General features: G+C 38.8%; 1 protein-coding gene across 2 annotated transcripts in view; it reads left to right on the top strand.

The window, feature by feature from the left end:
• Positions 1–7,185: 7,185 nt before the first annotated feature.
• ACVR2A (activin A receptor type 2A) overlaps positions 7,186–21,086 on the top strand; it is a 100,945-nt gene continuing 87,044 nt past the window's right edge. For both annotated transcript variants that reach the window (XM_081096410.1, XM_081096409.1), the window contains exon 1: positions 7,186–7,907. In XM_081096410.1, the coding sequence (XP_080952536.1) occupies positions 7,853–7,907 (55 nt within the window). In that variant the 5' untranslated portion in view covers positions 7,186–7,852. The remainder of the gene's footprint in view (positions 7,908–21,086) is intronic.

Here is a 21,086-nt window from a genome sequence, read left to right as displayed (position 1 = left end):
GGAATCTTATGAACAAAATAGAAACAGACTCATAGATACAGAGAACAGACTGGTAGCTGTCAGAGGGGAGGGGGCTGGGGATTGGATGAAAAAGGTGAATGGACTAAGCAAAGAAAAAATACATAGACAGAAAAGAGTATGGTGATTACCAGGGGGTTTGGGGGTACAGGAGGTAGAAGAGGGTAAATAGGGGATAAATGATGATGAAAGAAGATTTGACTTGGGGTGGTGAACACGCCTGGAACCTATATAATTTTATTAACCAATGTCACCCCAATAAATTCAATTAAAATTTTAAAAATTAAGTAAGAATGTATATGAAAACACTTTGAAAACCATTTATCTTGTTAGAAATAACTTTGAGGAATGCTGTTATCTAACAGCCTCTATATAACATCTCTGTATTATTGAAGTCTTAATGTTTTTATTCACCAGCCTAATCTTTGTCACCATTCTAGGTGGTTTCAACATTCTTGCAAATAACGCATCCAACTCCCTGGATGTTTTGACATCCAGTTTTCTGGACCTCCTCATGTTAGTGACCATTTTTCTATCACTGCAATAAGCCTTCTAGTACATGTGTAATTGCTCTGGGACTCAGTTATTTTTTTCTTATCTATGAAAATGGTAAAAATAACTCCCAATGGTAACTCCCTAGCCACTGTCATTCACCAGACATAGCTCCCCTGAAAAACCTTGAATTCTTATTCATAGATCATAGCTCCTATCCTTCTAGTTCATTTGTGTGTATATATCTTGTATAAATATCTTCCAGGAAGCAAGAGTCCTTCTAAAGGTGTCAGCCTTCTAATTTATTACTCCTATCACTTCTTTCTACCTACAAGAGCCTCTTCTAGACTATTCTTTCTTTTTATCCAACTGAAATTCTATCATTCATTATCCCAATCACTCCCATACAACTCCCATTACTTCCTTATTCCTCTCTTCCTCAAAATCTCTTACTTAACAAATCCAACCATGGAAGAACGCAATCATCTGCCTTCTCTGTGCCTGCCAACACCCTTGTGCTACAGGAAATAAACACACACGTAGATGGGCAGACTGAAGTCATGATCTCCAACCTCTCAAATCGCTGATCAACCCTGACACTTTTCCTGTAACACTTTTCTCTCCAATCTCAGGACTATTTCATACCTTTTCATCATGCCCCTTTCACTTTATGCTAAAATCTTGCTTTACAGGAAAATAAGAGCTCTCAGCTGGGAATACCATCACCCTCTAGTGTCCTGTTATACAAACTCATCTTCTTCTACTTGCCCTTTCTTCTTTTTGCCTGCCTCAAAAAAACAAACAACACAAGAAAGGAAGGAAAAGATAATGTTAGAAATAGAGACAAAGAAGGAGATAGAGGTGGATAGATGGATGATAGATAAATGAAGGGAAGAGAAGAGAAGAGAGAAAAAAAGAAAAGGAAAAAGAGATAAAAGGAATGGCCATACTTTTTTCAAAGGCCAAACCATCTATCTCATGCTCTGAAGCTTCTTCCTTCTCATCTTGACAAGTACTTTGCCCATTTAGTTTTCCTCACTTTCTTCTACATTTTTAATCTTCTTTCCTTATTGCATCATACCTCTGTTTACAAATATAATTTATTCTCATCTGGAAGTAGAAAACAAATAAAATACTCTCTTGATTTTGCATTTGCTGCTAGCCATTATCTTATTTGATTTTTAATAGCCAAATGTCTTTAAGTTCTACTTCCAAGTTCTTATTTACCATTGACCCTTCAAACATTTCAATCTGGCTTCTGCTGAAATTACTGTTAAGGACATCAATTCTCTCCATGATGGCACATCTAGTGGCTCTTTATTTTATGTTCTTTAATTTACTGATGAGCCTATAAGAGATGGAACTGTTCCTACCTCCCTTTGTAAAACACTCTAACGTATGACATCTTTCTCTTGGTTTTTATCTCATCTCTCTAGCTGCTACTTTTTCATCCCTCTTCCTCACTTTTAATCCACCACTTGCTAAATTTCTTCTCCATGTTTACTCTCTATTTAGATGTTCTCATTCATCTCCATGGCCTTCAATACCATTTATATGCCAACAGTTCCCAAATTCCTACCTATATCATTGCATGTTCTTCCAAACTTCAGTCACCTATATCCAATTGATTATATCTCCATTTGGATGTCTCATAGGCAAGTCAAACTTAACATTTTAAAACTGAAAAATTTCACTTCATTTCTCCACTTTCTTCTCTGTAATATATCTCTTCCCCTAAACTTTTCCCATCTCAACAAATGACACCATGTCCACTCATTGGCTCAAGGAAAAAAGTAGAAGACACCCAATCACCAGCAAATCTTGTTGAATATACTTACAATATATATCTTGACTCTATCCACTTCTTTCTACATTAGTTCACATTGCCAGTATTCTCTTGCCTGCCTTATTGATGCACCCTCTTATCTGGTTTCTCTGCTTTCTTTGGTAATACCTTGCAACCTGTCCTCCATATAAGAGCAAGAGTAATTTTTAAAACATAAACTGAACACATAACTCCCTTACTTAAAACCATCTAATGGCTTGATGCTGATGAATTTGTCTATTGGAGAGTGGGGAAAAAAATCTTCCCCCAAGTAAGCCTGTTCTTTTTGTATCTCACACATTTACTGGATTTCGAAGGAAGTGATAAGAAGGAAAATCAAATATAACCCTTGGGAGGTAATAAAGAACCCAATTTGCTGAGATTTATATTACCAGCTGGGTTAGTATAGTTTTTTAAAAATTTATTTTAGAGAGAGACAAAGGGAAAGGGAGAAACATCAATCGGCAGCCTCCTGCTCACCCACTAATGGGGATATAACTGCAACTGGGACATGTGGCTCATGGGAATGGAACCTTGCAACCTCTTGGTGCATGGGAAAACCCTCAACCAACTGGCCTGGCTAATGTAGCTTTTTTTTTTTTTTTTTATTCTCACCCTAGGATATTTTTTCATTGATTTTTAGAGAGAGTGGGAGAGGGAAAGGCAGAAACATTGATGTGAGAACAACATTGATTGGTTGCCTCCTGCATGAACCCCAATCAGGGCCTGGACCAGGGAGGAGCCTGCAACCAAGGTATGTGCCTGGAATCAAACTGGGACCCTCTGGTCCACAGGCTGATGCTCTATCCACTGAGCAAAACTGGCTAGAGCTTAATTACATGTTGGAAACATTATTTCCACCATAGCTGGTTTCTCTTAGCTCTTCTAGCTCACTTTTCTGTCCTAGATTATTCGGCCTTAATGTTTTGTCCCTCCTCTACTCCCACACTCTTATCCTTATTATGTCTTTTTTATCCCATTGGTACTGTGCAAAACTAAGGCTAGATCTAATTAGAAAGAAAGGAAGTAACAGTAGCAAAAGCGAGGATATAGGGAGTTTTCTTCCCACCTTACACATTTAGGGAAAGGAGGATTAATGAAAAATATGCTCATTGTTATCTGCCTTCCTTTGACCTACCAAAGTACCAAGTTTGTTCCCCATGTATTATGCTTTACAGCAAGCATGTCAAACTCAAAGGCTAACACAGGCCAAATAAACGAGGTTTAAGTTTATGTGGGTTGCAAAACAATAAAAGCTTCAATTTTCATAGAAATGTAGGTTTATTTCAATAGAGACATGCTGACTACAAAGGGCTGAAATAAATGAGTCATCGTTAACATAAAATAATAGAACATTTTAATAAAAATATAATATTTTTTCTTGAACATTAACTTGCCAGACACTGAATAACTGCACCGATTAATAAGCGTATCACAAATAAACCTATTTTTCTTGTTCTCCGAAAGCGAACTATTTTCTGTTGCACACACCAAGCAAGTCAGTCTAAGACTAATGACCTGGCAGTCCGCTGCTAAAATATTCGCTGCTAGTATTAGTGGAGAGAAATGGTGCATCTGTGCGGAAAGCGCATAAGGGAAATGAATGCAGCACGATTATAGTAATCAGTCATTAGCGAACGTTGTAGTTTGTTATTAATAATTATGTATAACAGGATATTGTAAAAATTAAGTTACAAAATTTTTATTAAAACATTTCTTACATACCTTTATATTGGCTGGGCTGCAAAAAATATTCCTTGTGGGCCACATGCAGCCCATGGGCCAAGAGTTTGACATGCTTGTTTTATAGAATTGGCATATGAGAAATTAATTAGTTGTGCTACTTCCAGAATACCTATTTTATCTGAACCCAAAAGATTTTTACAGTAGCTAAAAAGCAGTAGAAATACCTTTAAGTCCTTCATCGAGGAGGAATTCAACATCCCTCATACTCTACAGCAGTGGCTCTCAACCTTGGCTGCACATTAAAATCACCTGGGAATATTTTTAAAATCCTGATTTCTGGGCCTCATCCTCTGGAAATTCTGTTTCTTTGTTATGGGGTGAGGCCACAACATTAGTAACAAAGAAACAGAATTTCCGGAGGCTGAGGCCCAGAAATCAGGATTTTAAAAATATTCCCAGGTGATTCTAATGTGCAGCCAAGGTTGAGAACCACTGCTCTACAGGAATTCTATCATCTTCCTGAAAATGAAGGAAGAAAGATTTGGCATATGTTGCTTATATGTGACTATTGGTATGTCCAAAGGCAGGTGAATACCTTAAGGTAAATTTCCTCACAATATATGCCATCCAATCTCAAAGGCTAGTTCAATTCTAGTCCCACTTCAAAGCTGTAGTCTATCCATACCTCTTTGAGCCATGTGAGTTTCTAGCATATAAAACATCATCCTTTATTCTGGAACCATCTGTGACTCTCATTTACTTCTGTCTCCTCATCCAGCCAATACATACTTGCATCTCTAGGTCGAACTGGCTTCTCAAGATTCTTCCAGCTGGGAATAATTTGCAGTTTGATTGAACTTGTTGCTGGGACTCTGGACTTGAAATTCTAGCATTGGAGTGGCTATTAGGCTAGGTCTCAAGTTTTGGGACTGAGTGAGCTAAGCTAACACATGCCCAATGCTCTGGCAGACAGGATTTCTTTCACGTTTCATTTTCCTTTCCTCACCATTCTTCCTAAATCAGGTTTGTACAGCTTGCACCATTGGACTTGCAGATAAGAAAAAGTCATTCTACAAAAAGGGCAGTAGGGTCAGTTGCAGCTACCTCTTTTTAAGTTTTGGAATTGCCATAGGAATTAGTCACATATACGCATGTCTTAACAGGTTATTTTTGAATTTTTGAGAAATGCACAGGACAAGGTGAACACAGATTTAGGAACAAAACAGATAATTACTGTTAATGGATGCTACTATTTCCCAGGGGGTTATTTTAACTCTTTATTAGAGAAGAATACTGTAGTGAAGATTTTGATTAGTTGTTCCTCTTTCATACTACAGAGAAATAATTTTTATCTTCTCCTACTTTCTTATACTGGGGAATTTGGGTGGTAAGATAAGGAATATGTTTTCAAGTTTTAGTCATATTTCTGGTTATTCCAGTTATTCCACAAGCTCTGGTTTCACAATTCAAAAATATTGAAGTGATTCAGAGATAAGACAACAGTGGGGCCTGATCCAGGGCATAACAGACATCAAATTCCTGAATTAAATGAAGGTAGTTCTAAATAAAATACACTCTTCCATTCCAGAAATGTTAGTGGCAACTCTTAATTCAACCAGCGAATGGAAAATGGTTTATATTTATTCCTTTGAACAGCTCATAAAGTCCAGAGAACTACATGAGATCTTTTAGATACCTTGAAGATCAACTTTAGATTTTCTTAACTGTTGCACAATAACACATTCCGAGTACCATGACTTGGGAACTGGGAGTCTCAGAGAGAGTTTAAAGTGCCACAATGATTGCTAATGACCTTGACAAGCTATAGAAATGGGCAGATGATTACAGGATGAATTTAAGAGAAATTCAGAGTAATTTTTCGGAAGAGAAAAATAAAACACTATCAATACAAGGGAAAATGCTTGACTTTGTGGGGAAAATGTAGGAATCAGAAAGCCACAAAACATCAATTAGGCTCATAATACAGTTGCTGTATTATTTTTATTAATAAAAACAAATATTTGCAGAATACAAGTGAAAATATTGGATTTCTGAAAAAGGCAGTGAATCCCTAGCTATTTATATAATTATTTATTAAGCACCCATCATATACTAAACAGATGAGATCCCTACCTTCACGGAGCTTGCTAAATACTGTCTTTGGTTTGTATTCGGTAGTCACAAATTCGAGTAGAGCAAATAGTGTGAGCTCCTTGAGGCAGGGATACAATTTTTACATTTTAGATCCAACTCCATGTCTAGAACAGCAATCAACTTAGGTTAAGGGATAAAAATAGGCCATAAAGTTGAAACAAGTAAACAATTGTCTGACCTTCAAATATGTCGATCAAAATCTGCAGGTACTTGCGAACCTAATACATGCACAACAGTTCTCAACCCAAGGATGATTCGTGTATTAAGAGAAATGGATTCAAGTTTTCAAATTGCACAACGTGAAAATTGTGGATATTCTGATCGGGTGGACAGCCATCCTCCTCACCTTTATTTTTTTTATTTTTTCTTTTTAGCCTAAATACAACGCGCTCCAGCAGAAGCCACAGGGGTGGGAGGCATCGCGAAGGCTGGTAGCACAGACACATCAGCTCGCACAGCGCCGAGCTCGCCCGGGCAGCTCGGTCGGCGCAGCGGACCGGCTCCCACCCGCGGCTTCCCGGCGCCCGGAGTCTCGGAGCGGACGCGGCGTCCCCCAGAGGAAAGACAGGGCGCCGCAGACGCCCCCCCGCCCCCCGCCCCCCGCCCCGCCTCCAAGTCCCGTTCGTCTTGGGCTCCCCCGACCATTCGGGATGGCGCTCCAGAGAGGCCGGTGCGGCGCGGTTAACACACCAGGTGTTCCCACCGCCCACCGCCTCGACCCGCCCACCCCCGGGAGCCCGCGGCCCCGCCGGCCCAGCAGGCCGGACGCCCAGGCCTGGCGGTAGCGCGCCTCCGCCGGCCCCGCCTCCGCGTCCTCCCGGCCCCGCCCTCGCTCGCTACTTCTCCCCCGCGCCGCCTCGCCAGCCCCACAAGCTCCTCGCGCTCCCGGCCCGGCACGCGCGCAGCGCCCCGCAGCCGCCACCGCCGCCGCCGCCGCCGCGGAGCGTTCCTCCACCAAGCCTGCCTTCCAGCTTCGGACCGGAACCGGAAGTCCAGGGGGCGGGGCCGGCGGAGGCCAGGGGACCGAAAACGCGGCCGAGCTCGGAGCCCGGAGCCGGAGCCAGCGCCTGGACCAGAACTTGGCCGCCGCCAGGACCGCCGCCGCCGCCGCTGCCGCCCGCCGCTCTGTCCCCGCGCCGCCGCCTCCCGGGCCGCCGCCGCTGCGAGCTCGGCCCCCAGTGGCCCGCGGACTTTGGGTGTCCGGGTTGAAGGTCGGTCCGGACGTCGGACCCAGCTCGGTTCCCGGACTGTCCGGGCGGCAGCGAACGCCGCCGCCGCCGCCGCCTCGTCGCCTCAGCCTGGCGTTTTGTTCCGAGAGCCCCGCGAGGCGAGCGGCGCTGACAGTGATTTTGACAGTGATTTAAACCCGCTTTTGTTGTTGTTGGCTTCTCGTGGTTCGGTTTTGTGTGTTGTGGGTGTGTGTGGCGGTTTTTCCCCCGTGGTGCATTTTTTTTTTTATTGTTGTGCTCTTTTTTTCCCCCCCTCTTTTTTTTTTCCTCTCTCTCTCTCTCTCTCTTTTTTTTTAAAAAAAAAAAACCCGTGAACGTTTTTTGATCGGGGCTTCCGAATATGTTTTATGACGGTTGATTTCACACCAGGAGGTTTGTCTCCGAGGAAGACCCAGGGAACTGGATATCTAGCGACAACTTGCTCCGGCTTCCCCGGCGCCTCGGGAACATGGGAGCTGCTGCAAAGTTGGCGTTCGCCGTCGTTCTCATCTCCTGCTCTTCAGGTAGGTGCCCGGGCGGCGGGCGGCTGCAGCCGCCGTGCGCGCCCCGCGGGGCCGGGGGAGCCTTCCCCCCGCCCCGAGCCCCTCGGCGGCCACCCACCCCCCGGGCCCGATGGGGATCTGGAAGCCTCCCTGCCTCTCCCCGGTGTGGAGGGAGGCTGCTGGCTGATAAGGCTGGCCGCGCTGTTGTCGTGGAAGTGAGAAAGTCATGGTTTTGTGGCCATAACACGGGATGACAGCGCCGGTGGGGTGGCAGGGAAGCCGCAGATACCACAAGTAACAATTTATGCGAAGGTCTGAGACCTGCAAGGCGGATTCTAACATGCCATTTAGTGTGGCATTCTCCAGAATAAGGGTGTGTGTGTGTGTGTGTGCTTTTTTTTTTTTTTAAATCGTCTTTTAATTAGTGCTCCACCGGTGACTATCAACGGCAGAGATCGAGTCAGTTACTACTTAATTTTGACCGTGAGAAACAATGGATCCTACCAGCAGTTTCATCGGGTCTCCCCTCACGTTGCCTTCAACTTCGGTGTCCAGCTTCGTGTTAAAAATAGTTGTAGTTGTTGCTGGAGAATTAACTATAACCCAGTGCAGGAGAGGTATGCCGCTGTGTTGGTAATGTGCTGGCTTCCAACCACCATTTATGTGCTCGGTGCTGGCATCGATTTTGCTTACCTACGGAATACTTATTTTTGAACGCGTTGTATTGAAGCATTGTTTTCGGGTTCAGAATCGCCCGTTTGAAATGGTTCACACGGTCAAATACACTGTATTCATAAAGTAGGTTTTGGCTCAAGGTTGGAAGAAGAATCTGGCCGTTTTGTATTTGAAATTTTGATTTTTGTGAGAACGTTCTGTGGTTGCAACCAGTGGTTGGAAAACTAAGCTAGGCTTTTGTATTTGAAATTCTGTAAATGTGTCATCTAGCTCAGAGGTGTGCAGATGTACATAACAAGAGTTAGTTCCATAGGTGAACAATTTTAAAGTCGCAATGGATTTATTTATCTTGAAATTAAAAAATCAGTTACTAGGTTGTGAGATAGCATTATGGGGGCGGGGGGCGGGGGGAAGGGTTTAGAATTGACAGGTTCTATGGCCACGTCTTTATCTCATTTGCCACAGGGAAATTAGAGGGTGGCAGTCTTTTCTTTGTGTACCTCTGTGGTGTGTGTGTGTGTGTCAGGTCCATCCTCCCCATCCCCCTTTTTAATAGAATCTTTTGTAATGTATAGGATTTTGCTGAATGGTACATTTCCTTGTGGTTAATAAATGGATAAAGTCTAGTCTTATGTCTGTAGTGGTATTGATCAGTTCCGGGTGGGCTGAATGTGTTGTGAAATGGCGATCATTGCCAGAGATTAACCAAAAGAATCATGTCTGTTTAAATGGAAGAAGGTGCATGCTTAAGGCAGGCTGACAGTTCTTTTTGTGCACGTTTGGAGAGGAAGATAAACAATGGTGTCTCTACAAGGAATGAATACCTTGATAACATTAAACCCCTGGCTTTTGTGACATGACTTAACCATGAGGGTGTTATTTTTCCGGTAGTACTCTTTCTCCCCTGCTCCGATATGTTCTGGTTGGTGAACTCCTCTTGTTCAAATCCCTCTTTCTGATCTCCTGCCCTTGAGGGGGAGGGGCATCATGGCCACTGACCAAAGAATAGTGGACATTATTCCCTCCCAAGCTCACCTGAGTCACACTCATTGGTGAAGGAGGTTATTCTTGAGCAGTCTCAAGGTATTACTTCTGGAAAAGCAGGCTGCCACTACAGATCTTACGGCTTCCTCTGCTTGGTTTGGGAGAAAAAAAGAATTGAGCATTCGTTTCTTGTAGGATTATTTTCACTGGGCCAGGAGGGTTAATAGCTAAAATTTTGAAATAAAGTAATTTATTGCTATAAAGTATATAGATATTCTACTTACATTAAACTGATATTATATATTGTTGCATAGTATTTTAAGTAAATGTTCCTAGTTGAATAAAGTATTCTATTGAAGATAATTGAACTAATCTTAAAGACTTTAATCCTTATTTATACATGAAGATTATTAGAACTTAAAATGTCTGCTTTTTAAAAGCTTTTGTTGTGAATCAAATGCACTCTAAAAAGGTTATTATGTTTCTTTTCCTATTTGATTTTTCGGTGTAATTTGTAATCTGGCATGAGGATGACAATTTTTATAAAAATTAAAATTATTTTTCAAGTTTTCAGTTTTTTGTTTCTGGTTATTTGAATATTTTCAATCAACTGGAGATTAGTAGTAAAGAACAAATTTATTTTAGGTGTTTAGGATGGATGTTTACTGTTTTCTTTAGTATTTTGTGCATTTTTATTTTTCAGTTTCCATTCCATGGTATGCACACTGGAGACTGATTATACAGACTATTCCTGTAGGGTATGGCTAAGTGTGTAATTTCCTCCTCTCATTCCAGGGGAAACATTTTTGAGCTTTGCCTTCATCCAGAAATGTCTACAGATTCTCTTTGATTTTTTTGTTCATTCCTCCTCAGATTTTTTTTCAAACAGAAACCTACTTAGTTGTGTTTTTTTTTTTTTTTTTAAGCATTGTGGTTAATTTGTATCTTTTCTCCACAATTTGTTAAAATATGAGGATGAGTTTAATACTTGCTCTAGTTCTTGGTTTTATCCTACCTAAAGTGATGAAACTATTGTGTTGCATTGAATACGTTGAGAATTCCTTTGGAGCCAAAACAGTCTGGTCCATATATTTGATGAAATAAGAAATGAAAATGAAGTAATATGTGCATTTTCTTTGGTTCAGCTAGGCAATACTGTGTGTATTTCTGTGAATAAGTGTGTGGTTGGAGGAGGAATTGGCAGTGCAGTGAATCTTCTGGGACTCTTCTGAACTTTGGCTAACAAATGATAGATATTAAATGCTTTGTTTTCTAAAAGCCAGAATCTCTTAAATGTAGGCTGTGATCAAATTCAAATATAATATATTGGAACATCAAGAGCAGAAGGGAAACAAAATATCCACCCCCTCCTGGCACCCTCCCATTCATTTTTAATTTTTACTTATTTATGAGAAGCCAATAGTCTTAAGCTTGGGTAACTTTTGCTCCCTACACATGCACCTCTACCCCAGGGGACATTTGGATACATTTTTGGTTGTCCCAACTACAGAAGAGGAGGGGAGGGTGTGATACTGGCATCTAGTGGGTAGAGGACAGGGATGCTGCTAATCATCCTATAATACACTGCACAGCCTTCCTAGCTTAAAACGTCAGTAGTGTTGAGGTGGAGAAGCTCTACTTTAAACTTTTAATTTTTAAAAGCATTGGTATATTAGTAAAGGGGCTCTGCTCCTCCTCCTCCTGTTATCTAAATTTTGTAAGTACATGGTATTGGTGATCTCCAGGTGAGAGAGTTTAAGAGTTTTCATTTTTTTTTCCACTATCTTTAAATATTAGAATGATTAGAGAAACAGACTATAGGTATATACATTATTTCACCCTATTATACTTTACTAAAAATACTTTGCTGACTGTTAGGAATAAACTCTAATCATTGGTTATGGAGTGCTCATAAAGATTGCATATTCATGGATATGATGAATGATTGGTCAGTTTATCTAGTTTAATTATATTTGCTTTTGATCCAGTCGTTATTTTGCCATAATAATTGTCTTTAAGGATATTTCCTTTTATCCTTACTACCTGGGCTGAATGGTGGCATAAGGGTGTGTTTGTGTGTGTAGTGTGTATTTAACGTGGTGCCTGAAAGTTTTGTTAAGTTTCATGTGGAAGAAATATGTCCACTATTGCATGATTCCTGAATGGTTCAAGGTGTAAATTCTGTTCTTTTTAAAGGATATATATTTTTTTGTCTAGCTAACTTTAATTTCAAGAAACTTTTAAAGTGATTTCATAATTACATAATTTTCTTGCAGGTTTTTGGTTATCATTAGGCTCATTTAGGCTATACTATGTAATATTCTATAATCTATTAATAGACTCTTGTCCTTTTTAAGGTTAAATTTTGACCGTAATTAATAAGTGCTTACTTTATTGAAGTCTGATTTTAAGGAAGTTAACTCAGCCAACCAGGTTAAGAATTACAGTGAAACTCTTAAATAGCAATACACTGGTGCGAGGAAAAGTTCTGAAGTCACTCCCACAAAAAGTATGCAAATAAGCCTCATATTGTCTTTGTAACACACCTCCCATGTATATCTCTGATACTACTGACATCTCACCTTTTGGGTATGTCAGAATCACTGTTTAATGAGAAATAAAGCATAACTAAACCAAAAGAAGTTTTAATCTTTAAATTGTCCCTTTAGATTCTAAAACTGTTTTGTTGCTTTTTTACTTATGTAAGTCCTCTTATTTCTTATCTTTGGTGTCTCATAAATCTGTGATTTAATTTTTTCTTTTTATGTTCCTCTTATATTGCCATTTGTCGTGGTGCCCCTCAAATAGTGAGCTAGGTAAGGTACACAATGATTGACCTTGAGATCACTAGAATTCCTTCACTGTTCCTTATCTTGTAACTCATTTCATTCATTTTTTTTATAGTTCCCTTTACAGTTTCCTCCCTTCTTCCTTTACTCTCTTCCCCCTTCCATTCCTTCTGTACTTCCTTACACTGTAGGCTGTTTGATTATGAAACCCACTCATGGTTTAACATCATGTGACTCCAGAGGTCTCATCCGTGGTTTAAATAAAAATGGATTAAATTTAGAATGCTTGAGAATTGACCAAATAATCTTTTCCACTATTCTTTCATTTGTTGGTTTCTGGAATACCACACACACACTTGGGAGTAGTGTTACTGTCTTGCAATCAAATGGCTTTATCAAACTTTAGATTGCTCTTATTCCCTTTTTAATATTCTGATATTCTTTAATTTTTTTTGCTTTCAAAGATTACCTCTTGTTAATATTCATACATCTCTGTTTAAACCAGAATTTGACCAGACCAGAGAGTATATTTATTGCCACAACTGGGACCACATTAGAGTTTTCCTCTGTGGTAAATTTAATTCTGTTTGGTTATAATAGTTATGTCTAGACAGAACATTGATTTTAAATTGACTATTGAACATGAAAGTTCCAGGAATAGTGTATAGAGGAAGGAGAAGGAGAAGTCAAGAGGGTAAGCCCAACTGGTATGGCTCAGTTGGTTGAGTGTTGACCAATGCACCAGGAGGTTTTGTGGTTCGATTTCTGTCAGGGCATATGCCTGGGTTGCAGGTTCCATCCGCAGTAGGTGGTGTGTGTGCAGGAGGCAGCCGATCTATGTTTCTCTCTCATCCATGTTTCTCTCTCTCTTCCTCTCCCTTCCTCTCTCTGAAATCAATAAAAACATATTTGAAAAAAAAAGTAAGAAAACTACTATAGAGCACAATTGACTTCCCTTCATTCTCCAACTTGATTTCTGTTAGTCACTTCCATGTACCTAATGTATCAAGTAGTCAGGTTTTGTTTAATAAAGGGACCTAAAGGGAATGTGTTGTTGTCTCTGAGGTAGGGTTTCTTTCTTTCTCTCTCTCTCTCTCTCAACCTATCCTCACTTGAGGATATGTTTATTGATTTTAGAGAGGGAGACAAAGGGAGGGAGGGGAGGGGAGGGAGGAAGGGAGAGGAGAGGGAGGGACGGACATCGATCTTGCCTCCCATAAGTGCCTGACTGGAGATTGAACCCACAACCTAGGTATGTGTCCTGACGGGAAATTGAATCCACAACCTTTTGATGTACAGGATGACACTCCAAACAATTGAGCCATCAGGGCGAGGTTGGATTTCTTATATTGTTAGAATGGTGGGCTCAAGGGAAAAAATTGGGAGGTTCTTATGGATAGTGGACAGGAATGTGGTTGTGGTGGTCATTAGACTTGGGTTCGGGTGCCAGCACTGCCAGTGTCTAGCTCATCATCATTTTTCTTACCTGAATAATTGTAGTACCTTTCTAGCTAAGACTAGCTAATTCCTGTTACTACTTTCTCTTGCAGTCCATCCACATAGCTGCTAGATTGACCTCATTAAAAAATAAATCTGTATATAGCATTCCTGCTTAAAACCTTTCACTGACTGTTTAGTCACCTTTAGCATAAAATCTAAGTGTTAGAGTGGCATACAAAGGCCTTTATCATTTGATGCCTGCCTGTTTTCTCTAACCTCTTGGAATAGTGGCTAAGAGTATAGGCTCTGGAATTAGACTTCCTCGGTTTTTATATTTTACATATTGGCTTCGCAACTTAACCTTGGGCAAATCACTTCACCTTTTGTGCTTGTTTTGTCATCTACAAAATGGGGATATTAATGAAGATTAAATGTCCCATAAGTGTTAGGTGTTCTGCTGTGGCTCCTCCCCAGCATGAGTCCTATATTCCAGCTATACAAACTCGACTTGCTGTTTGCTGAATGTATTATCCTTTATTATATATCAGTATGGTGCCTTTTTGTACAAGTTATTTCTTCCTCCTTTCCCTGGCTAACTCCTTGTTTTTAAGACTGAGAAGTATCACCTCTTGAGAAACATTTTCTCTGCCACTCAACTTAGATTGAGTTAGTTGCTTTCTGTTGTCTTATACTTTGTAAATTACCTTGATTCCAGGAATTATTGCAATTGCTTACTCACCTATATGCACTTTAGACTATGAGCTCTTCAAAGATCTCTTTCTCTCTCTCTCTCTCTTTTTTTTTTTCCACAGACCCATTCCTAAACCTGGCATTCAGCAGGTGCTCAACAAATGTTTATTGAACAAATGAGGCAAAATTTTTTCATTTTTGGGCCTGAGTTTTTAGTGTATTAAAATGGTAAAGTTGGATTAGATGATCTCTGAACTTTTTTTCTACTCAAAGCTTTCTGATTCTTTAATTTTAAGGTTAGAATTTAATAGTGACATTTTATTAAGAAAAAATGATTTTGTTGGTTTTTTTGTATCATTAAGTTCTCTTCATTTAAAAAAAATGCTGTCTCTGATCCTTAGATTAAATCTTTTAATTAAATTTGAATCATGTAGATTTAGAAGGCATCTTAGAGATCTTCAAGTTCAGTGACTTTCAACTTTTTTTTTTATCATAACTGTAATAAGAAATACATATTGCATCATGATTCAGTTCCCATATACATAAATATGTATCGGAAATTGAAGTTTCATGAACTAACTCATGCTGTGTACAGGACACTTATTTTTATATTGTTATATTTAAAAAAAATTTTATTATGACCCATTAATTAATTCCATGATCAATGGGTACTAAACTCCTAAAAAATACTGACCTAGTTCACCAATCTCTTATTCTACTCTTAGAAAAGGAAGCTGAATAAGTAAGTATTTGCAATGAAAAATAGTGTGCATTGAAAAATATGCTTATTATTTAATCTACAGTAGAGAACATATAATTAGGTACAGAATTGAGGGAAAACTGATCCCGAGGGAGAACATGGACCTGCTGTGGCTGAGTTGTTCTTTCTTCTGGACAAGTTGGATGAATTATCACACACAAAGGTGCTCAAACAAAATTAGTTGTAATTTTGAAGAGTTCAGATTTTTTCATTTAGGAAATGCTTGCTGGAAAATATAGATCCTAATAATAGGGAAAAAAATGTCTTGGCAGGAGGTTGAGTAGGTTATTCATCTTAATATGAAGGAAAAGGTACAAAATAGGATAAGAATCATAGAGGGCATTTGTGAGTAAACTTGATTATGGATGAAAGGCAAGTTAGAATGCAGGAATTTTGCCTAAATATAAAGAAGAGATTTGTAAGATGAAAAGATGTTTAGAATTGCTTGAAGAAGTAGAATAATCTCAGTTGAGGGGGAGGGGGTAAGTCTAAATGAAAATTAATTAGAAGTTAGAGGAGATAGGAGTGGATGATATGATCATGATTGATGTCCCAAATACATAATATGTAGCGTATAGGACAGAAAAGCAGCCTGAAGATTGAGGTAGTATGGTAGCACTACTAAATAAAATTGATGAAGAAATAACAAGCCAGAAGAAAAGTGGAATCACTTTCAGAAGAAAAGAAATTCTAGACACAGATATGAGTTTATATTGTAAGCATGAATGAAAATACAGACTTAGATTTGGAAAAATAAGAGCACATAAAACACATAATAGCATGTAAAATTCTTTTATAGGGCAGAGACATTGTTTGATGGGTATGTAGCCATTGTGCTGTCGAGTTAAAGAATTCTGAGCACAAGTGGCTCAATATGTTGTTTGTGTTTAAGTATTCTTTGAAATCTACATGAGTCATTTTCCTCACAGTAAATTACACTGTTCTATAGAAGTAGATTTAGAAATTTTCTGATGTGATCTATGCTATTCATGCCTGAATCCTAAACCTTTTCAGTACCATTCTTTTGGACTAGATAAAAGCTCTTTTTTCTCTGGTTGACTATTTTCTTAGTAGCTATAGTCATGTTAGGAATCATTTTATTCTCTAATGTTGCTGAAGAAAATAAATGTAAAGCAATAAGATAATTATTAGAAGGATCCATGTAGGGAGCTGTTGCTTTTTAAAAGATTAAGCTTATCAGTATATAAAGCTTTGAGGTAGGATTTTTTTTTCTGGTTGTGATTACTAATTTTACAATTTATATTTTATAGAAGCGAGACCTTAATTATTAGGAAAGATCTGTTGGTCTTCACATCTTTATGATTATATATGATAAATCAAGCTCGTTCTAAGGCATTATTTCAAGAGGAAGGGGCATGGGCGAGTTATGAGATCTTGGCAAGTTCCTAAAATTCTGAGAATTTAAAAAAAATTGTATATCAGTATGTACTAAGTGAAATAATATACCACATAACACATAGCTAGTTCATAGATTTTACATATATGGGGTGAGCAAAAGTAGGTTTGCAGTTGTGAGTACCTGAAAGTTTATTCTTGTATTATTATTTACTAGAGGCCCGGTGCACGAAATTCGTGCATTGGGGGTGGGGGGAGAGGGGCTTCCCCTCAGCCCAGCCTGCACCTTCTCCAATCTGGGACCCCTTGGATCAGGCCTAAACTGCAGTCGGACATACCTCTCACAGTCCGGGACCACTGGCTCCTAACTGCTACCTGCCTGCTTGCCTGATCGCCCCTAATTGCACTTCCCTGCTGGCCTGGTCACCCCCAACTGCTCTCCCTGCCAGCCTAGTTACCCCCAACTGCCCCCCCCTCCCCTGCTGGCCTGGTCGCCCCCATCTGCCCCCCACTGTGGGCCTGGTCGCCCCTTGTGGCCTGCTGCTGGGTCGTTTGGTCGCCCCTCACTAACCCCCCTGCTGGCCTGGTCAACCCACACAGCCTGCTGCCCTGTCATTTGGTCACCCCTCACTAAACCCCCCTGCTGGCCTAGTCACCCCATGCAGCCTGTTGGGTCGTCCGTTCGGTTGTGATGGTCAGTCACTTAGGCTTTTATATATATAGATTATATTTCTTTCTATTCCAACTGCAAACCTACTTTTGCCCACCCCTGTAAATATTAGTATCTAGCCTATCTTTTAAAATGTAGTGTGTAAAACATTTAAACTGTAAACCTACTTTTGCCCACCCCTGTAAATGTGAGTTTTTAACTTATTTTTAAGTTTTATTTTTAAAAATGTAGCATGTAGTGTGTAAAACATTTAAAAATGTAGAGTCACTTCTTGGGGGATATTTTAAATTTGTTGGTAAATTAAATATCAGTTATTGTGAGATAATAGTCTACATGGTTCAGCCAGAGAAAATGTTGATACCAAGCGACAACTAGGTGCCAGGAAGTATCTAGAACATTCAGATATCATGGTTCTTTTACAAGTTCTTTAAGGTCTTATTGCTCTAGCATGCATTAAAAGGAAACATTGGAGTAAATCTTCATCTCTATTTATTTGTTATAATTTAAAACATTTTTCTTAGACAATTTTATTTAAGTCTCCATTCAGTGTTTTAAAATTTTTCATGTAAAGCTCAAGTCTGGAAAGATTCTCAATTCTGTTTTGGGTAACAGCTATAAGCTTTGAAAACATGATCTTTCAGTTTTGAGATCAATATTTTGAATGTGGTATGATATTTTGGACTAAAATTTTGGAGTCTCATTCAAATTCCTTCTTAACTACTTACTCTTCTTTGACCTTGGCAACCATTGAAACTCCATTTATCTCTAAATTAAAGAGGATGAAATAATTTAGTTAGTAAATATTGAACTACATGCTAGACACTGTACTAAGTGCTTGGGATGCAACAGGGAATAAGGCAGACATGATTATATCCTAATGGAGCTTACAGTCATAAAGTAAGTAATCCAGTGAATAAATAATTACAAATTGTCATATGTGTAGTAACAGAAACAAACAGGGTCCTGAGAGAGTGACTGTTTGTCTTGCTCTTGCATCACATGTCACAGTCTCTAATTACTACTTAGTTTATTTATCTACCTATTCATTATCTGCCCTTTTCACTACTGGTGTGTAGGCTCTGAGAGAGGGTGAGCCACCTCCACCTTCATCGCAATACCCCTAAGGGATGACACAGTTTCTGGTGAGTAGAAGCTCAATAAATATTTGGCTGCCTGAAAAAATGGATGCAGGGATGGGATTGGAGAGAGTCAGGGACAAGATCATGCAATGGTTTTGATCTGGTGTGGGAAGGTGTTGGAATGAAATCCAGAGGGCAGGGGAAGCAATAAGTTTTAAGGAGAAGCTAGGTCTGGGTTATGTGTTAGGATCACTTTAGCAGCAATCTGGAAATACAGTGAAAGTATGTAGGGGTGAAGAGGTGAGACCAGTTAGGACACTATTACAATCAACCTAAGCTAGAGAGACTCTCCAAGATCCCTTCTAGCTTTGAACATTTTCTGTATTTTAAAACTTGCCTACACTTACCAGTCTTCCCTTTTAGTCACTCCACTTTTTCCTACTTATTATTACTTAAAAAGAAATGGATGAGTTCATTGTGCACATGAGAACTGTGAATACAATGCCTTAAAAACACATACCTCAAAAAGGAGAGAATAAAACAGACTAGAGGCTATTGAATTTTTGTGGCAAATTTCTATCTTCAGATTTTGGGCATCTGCTAATTTATATTCTTATTTACTAAGCATTTCGATTTCTATCTGGAATTTTGTCGTTACTTATTTTCAAATGTCTGTTTTTTCATGAGATCACTTCTTAATTGTAAACATGCAAGGTAGTATATTGTTGGTATGGTTGAAGATTCAGAAGTAGAAACTTGGTATTTTGTATCTTAATTCTCAGGAATTTGATATCTTTATAGGTTATTAAGGTCTTACAATTAAGACTGAAAGAATAGTTAATACTATGGGCTGTTAATTTTACTCAGGACTGTGGCCTCTAACTCTAAGTAGTCAGCTTGAATATTTTTGTCTGTGAAAGATTCCAAGCCTCCACTGTTGGTGGGATGGGGAGTTGGTGCTTGGTGCAGGGAAATCTTAGTTTTATATTGGCAGAAGGTCAGTAGCATCATCTTTGACTAGGAAAAACTACATGATTACACAGAGATTAAACCAGAAGAAACATTAAGCTTTTCTGAATTTAGAAATATAATGGTGGCTGTCTCTCTTCATTTGGTTTCTTTTATTTTGGAAGCAGGTAAAGCTAATTATCCTTGGTAAGCTATCCTCAATAAAGAAATGTAGTTTCACCCTGTAAGTATTATAAGCCATTTTATTTAATACCTTAGATAAAGTAGTTCTAGAAAAAGAATTGGTTGCTAGGGTTTGTGTTACCTGGAAGTGAGGTTCTATGCTGCAGGATTAGTGAACAGAATTTGCTGATTATTTATTTAAGCTAAGACTTGACATTACTTGTATAAGTACCCTTTAAAATAATATGGGTAGAAATGAAAAGTCAAAGTTAAAAGAGACTGATAAATTATAAATAGGGCAGTTGTGAGATACTGACTCAAACAAGATGGACAAGGTAATAGTAAAACAATTTATTAGTAGGCATTCAGAAGTAGAATAAACCACCTTTCTAAATGACCAGAGAAAAATGATTGAATAGTTACTTACCATCCTTTTATTCTATATAAATACTATATAACAAACCTTACCTGGTAATCTTTTTTAATTCTCTTCCTTAGTTCTTTAGAGATACATAAACCGGATTTGGATATTGAATTAAGAAATTAATTGCTAATTATGTTGTTTGTTAAAATGTAAATAGCGAGTGCCTGTTAGCTGAGAAGACTAGAAATAATAGAAGCAGTTAAATTAGGAGTTTTAACTGGTAGAGAGCCTAACAAACTGTCAGGTACTATTTTCTCTATTGGAATGATTTTTATGAAGAATACTCAAATTGATCCTTACTTCTGAAGGATGGAGTCAAGTTAAAAGATTAGGGTCATAGAAGAAGTGTGTTTTTTCCTTTTGAATTAGTGAAGGGTAGTTTTGATCTTATCTTTCACTACGGGAGCCTGAGAATAGCTCCTACTAAGAATTGTAGTTCGTGTTAGTTTAGCAACATATATTTAGCAGCCCCAATTAAGTAATGTTTTTTAATTAATAACTAGTCTTATTTCTATGAAATGGAAGCTAAATCAGCTGAAGAGTAGGTGAGTTAGTCTGTTACACATTATAGAATTTTCTACTATTGGAATATGTGGTTGGCCACTAGGGGCTAGTTAATAGAAATAAAAGCTAATCTTATTGCTACAAATGTAGCTGTTGGTTAGAAAGAATAGTTTCCTAAAAAACAAACTAACAAACAGCAGTAAGAATGTTCTTCATCTCAAATTCAGCGAAAGTAATTAATTATGCAAGTCTTGGACTGGTATAGAAGAAAGCAGACATTCTGTAGGGAGAAAACTTGGGTATTGGGCTTTTTTTTTTTTTTTTTTTTTTTTTTAAACCACGGTATGATGATACACCATGTGAACTTCAGGAAGCTCCATAAATTTAGTTTCTTCATCTGTAAAATGGAGAGTTTGTAATACTAATACCTACCTCTCAAGATTACGGTGAGGATCAAAGACTGTGTACACAAACACAATCATACTTGCATATACATATATACATGAAATTTTAAAATATTATTGCAGATATTTGTAATAATGCAATGATTTATTAAAGGAGTAGAGAGCAATTTATTCCATAAACAACTGAATGTAAAATACAAGACAATGTCTATTCCTTCCAGTGACCTTAAAGGCACTGCTTGATAAGGCCCTTCTCCAACCTCATCTTTTGCCATATTGGCCCTTTGATGGTTT

Source organism: Myotis nattereri, assembly GCF_964212035.1.
Source record: "Myotis nattereri genome assembly, chromosome: 7".
Lineage (NCBI taxonomy): Eukaryota > Metazoa > Chordata > Mammalia > Chiroptera > Vespertilionidae > Myotis > Myotis nattereri.
Note: the sequence above shows the minus strand (reverse complement) of the source record. Positions and strands in the feature narration are given on the sequence as shown.